General features: G+C 45.7%; 1 protein-coding gene across 1 annotated transcript; it reads left to right on the top strand.

Moving 5' to 3' along the window:
* The first annotated feature begins 1173 nt into the window (after window positions 1–1173).
* On the top strand, window positions 1174–1857 carry LOC138812425 (vomeronasal type-1 receptor 4-like). The gene has a single exon (XM_070000374.1). The coding sequence runs from the start codon at window positions 1174–1176 to the stop codon at window positions 1855–1857; it is 684 nt and encodes a 227-aa protein (XP_069856475.1).
* Window positions 1858–3066: the final 1209 nt, after the last annotated feature.

Here is a 3066-nt window from a genome sequence, read left to right as displayed (position 1 = left end):
AGATAGAAATGGGCTAGGACAGTGAAAAGAACTGGGGTTCTAGGCTCCCTAAACCTAAGCCTTGTTGGTTCCTCACTTCCTCTTCCTCAGAGTCTGTCCTGGTTTCTGACAAGTGAGGAGGAATCCTGATTGTCCTGGGGCTGGGGAAGATGTATTCACATCAGCGACTCTAGAATGGCATTTGAACCTAAAATTGCCCCTCTTGTTCTTTGTCATCCACCTCCTCCATCACCTGCACCATCCCCATCACAGACCTGGTTCATCTTCCTGGTATTTCTTCTGTGAAATCTGGGCTCCATGTTGAGGAAAGGGTGACACCTGGGACCCAGTCCCGCAGCTAGTGTATTGAGGTATAAGTGCATGTGACCCAGGGAACGTCTCACGCAAGTTTCCAGTCTTTATTTAGTCAGTCAGAGAGCTTGAACTTGGGGCTTGCCCATGTTCCTTGAGCCCTTTTTGCTCAAGGCTAGGCCGCTACCACTGGAGCCACAGCTCTACTTCTGGTTTGCTGGTGCTTAACTGGAGAGAAGAGTCTCACAGACTTTCCTTCTCTGGGCTGGCTTTGAATTGGGAATCCGAGGTCTCAGCCCCTGAGTTGCCAGGATTACAGGTTTGTGCCACTAGGGTCTTGCTTGTTTAGAATCTTAGATCTGATTCTACAGAGGAGAAATGTAGCTATCTTAATCTCAGAACCGGACTCACCTTTCCTTAATGCCATTTCTCCAGGCTCACCCATTTTCCTGAACATGCCATCTTCCTCTTCTCGATCGATGAATAGAATTGGATTTTTCCTAATACATGAGACACATTAGGAAAGTATTTCCAGTGGTCAGAATGCTGGATGGAGAATGTTGAGTTTCCTTGGCACCATGCAGGCCTCAGTTTCCCAAGACAGAGCCTCTGAATGAGACTCAAGGAACAGAGAAGATGGGAGATACCCATGTGTCTATGGGGGTGATCTTCTTAGCCCAGACTGTGGTTGGGTGTGTGGGTAATTTGTCTCTTCTCTCCCATTATCTACTCCTTTCCTTCATGGGGAACAGGATGAGTGCCACAGACTTGATTCTTAGGCACTTAATTGTAGCCAACTTCCTAAGTCTTCTGTGTAGGGGTGTGCCCCAAACCATGGTGGCTTTGGGCTGGAGAAATTTCTTCAATGATGTGGAGTGCACAATGGTCTTCTATCTTCACCGAGTGGGCAAGGGGGTATCGATCGTTAGCACTTGCTCCCTGAGCCTCTTCCTTGCTATCAGCATCAGTCAGGAGGACTCCAGGTGGGCAGGGATGAAGGGGAGAGTCCACAAGCACATTGTCTCCACCATCTACTTCAGCTGGGGGGTCTCCCTCCTGCTGAGCATTTTTTTTCTTATGTACATGACTGGACCCAAATCACACGACAACATTACGAGCTTCAAGGCCTATGGATACTGTTCTGCAGTGCGTCATGATCCAGCGGCTGATGTGCTGTATGTGGCCATGCTCTCAGTGCCTGATGTTCTGTGTCTGGGGCTCATGATCTGGGCCAGCAGCTACATGCTTTTTGTCCTGTACAGACACAAGCAGAGAATGCGAAACATCCAGAGGACCAGTGTCTCCACCAGAGCCTCTCTCCAGTCCAGAGCCACCATAAGCATCCTCCTCCTGGTGAGCGCCTTTGTCTCCTTTTATACCATGTCCTGCATCTGTCAGATTTGCTCATCTGTGATTTACAACCCCAGCCCTGTGCTGCACCATATGGCGGCATTTGCTATGGGCTGTTTCCCAGCCCTCAGCCCTTTCCTGCTCATGAGCGGACACTCCACTCCCTGCAGCCTCCTCTTCACCTGCACAAAGAAGAAGAAAGTGGTCCTCCCCTGAGGACCACCAAGCTTGCATCTCTGCTCAACTTTGCTTGGCCATTCAACAATCTCCAAACCTAGATAAAAGTCATCTGCTGAGACATAGAGGTGTGCACACATGTCCACACATGTGCTTTTGTGTGCTATATATCTGTGTGTGTGTTCATCTGTCTCTATTGTGCTGGCCCACAAAATTATATGAAAGTGGAAATGTGAGATTTTGAAATAATGCTTATTAGGTCATGTCAACTTCCTCCAGAGAATCTGCCCCATTAATTGGTAGTCGTGTCAAATTCAAGATAAACTGGTCAAACTCACCAAACATGTGCTCCTAATTCCATTTTGAGTCTTTGATTTTTTTCTTTCTTTCTTTAATTGTTCCCTATGCAATGAAGCAAATCATTCCTAAAGCCCCTTCTGTTCTGGAGAAGAAAGTAGTTGGAAAGAAAATAGCAGCTGGCAATTGTTTCTAACATATTTATAAGATGATTTCTATGTTGCTTTGTATGTCCCTCACCCACGGTATAACCCATGCTTTCACTGTATTTGATGTTGGCATAATTTGTGGAGAGGAAGGGAAAAAACAAATTGTTTAACTAGGGATACAGGTGGACCCATTGCAACAATGAGACATACAAGTCATTATGTCGAAAAATGAACTTTACTACTTTGGTGTGTTGGGGGGAATTGGGTTGGGGAAGGGTGGGAGTATGGGAAGGGATTGGAAGGAGAAACAAAGAGGATGGAACAATGCTTGATAACAAAGGTAGTCGTTATCTTGCCCATATAATGGTAACTCTTCTGTAGGGTATTCTCACAATAAAAAAAAGAAAGAAAGAAAGAAAAGAAAATAGCAGCTGGGTGTTGGTGATTCATGCCTGTGTTCTGAGTTCCTGACGAGGTGAGATCTAAGGATTACAGTTCAAAGCCAGTCTAGGCAGATAACCCTCTGAGACTCTCATCTCCAATAAACCACTAAAAAACAAAAAACAGAACAAAGGAAGAGGCTACAATGCTTGATAGGAAATGTACTCATTATCTTGCCCATGTAATTGTAACCCCTCTGTACAGTATGTTCACAATAATAAAAAAAAAAAGAAAGAAAAAAAAGATGGAGGTGGTGCTGTGGGTGAAGTGGAAGAGAGCTAGCCTTGAGCAAAATTATCCCAGGGACATAACAGACACCCAGAGTTCAAGTCTCAGGCCTGGCACAAAGAAGGAAAGAGAG

Source organism: Dipodomys merriami, unplaced genomic scaffold, assembly GCF_024711535.1.
Source record: "Dipodomys merriami isolate MVZ:Mamm:240054 unplaced genomic scaffold, mDipMer1.0.p SCAF_57, whole genome shotgun sequence".
NCBI lineage: Eukaryota > Metazoa > Chordata > Mammalia > Rodentia > Heteromyidae > Dipodomys > Dipodomys merriami.
This window is presented reverse-complemented; position numbering and strand designations above follow the sequence as displayed.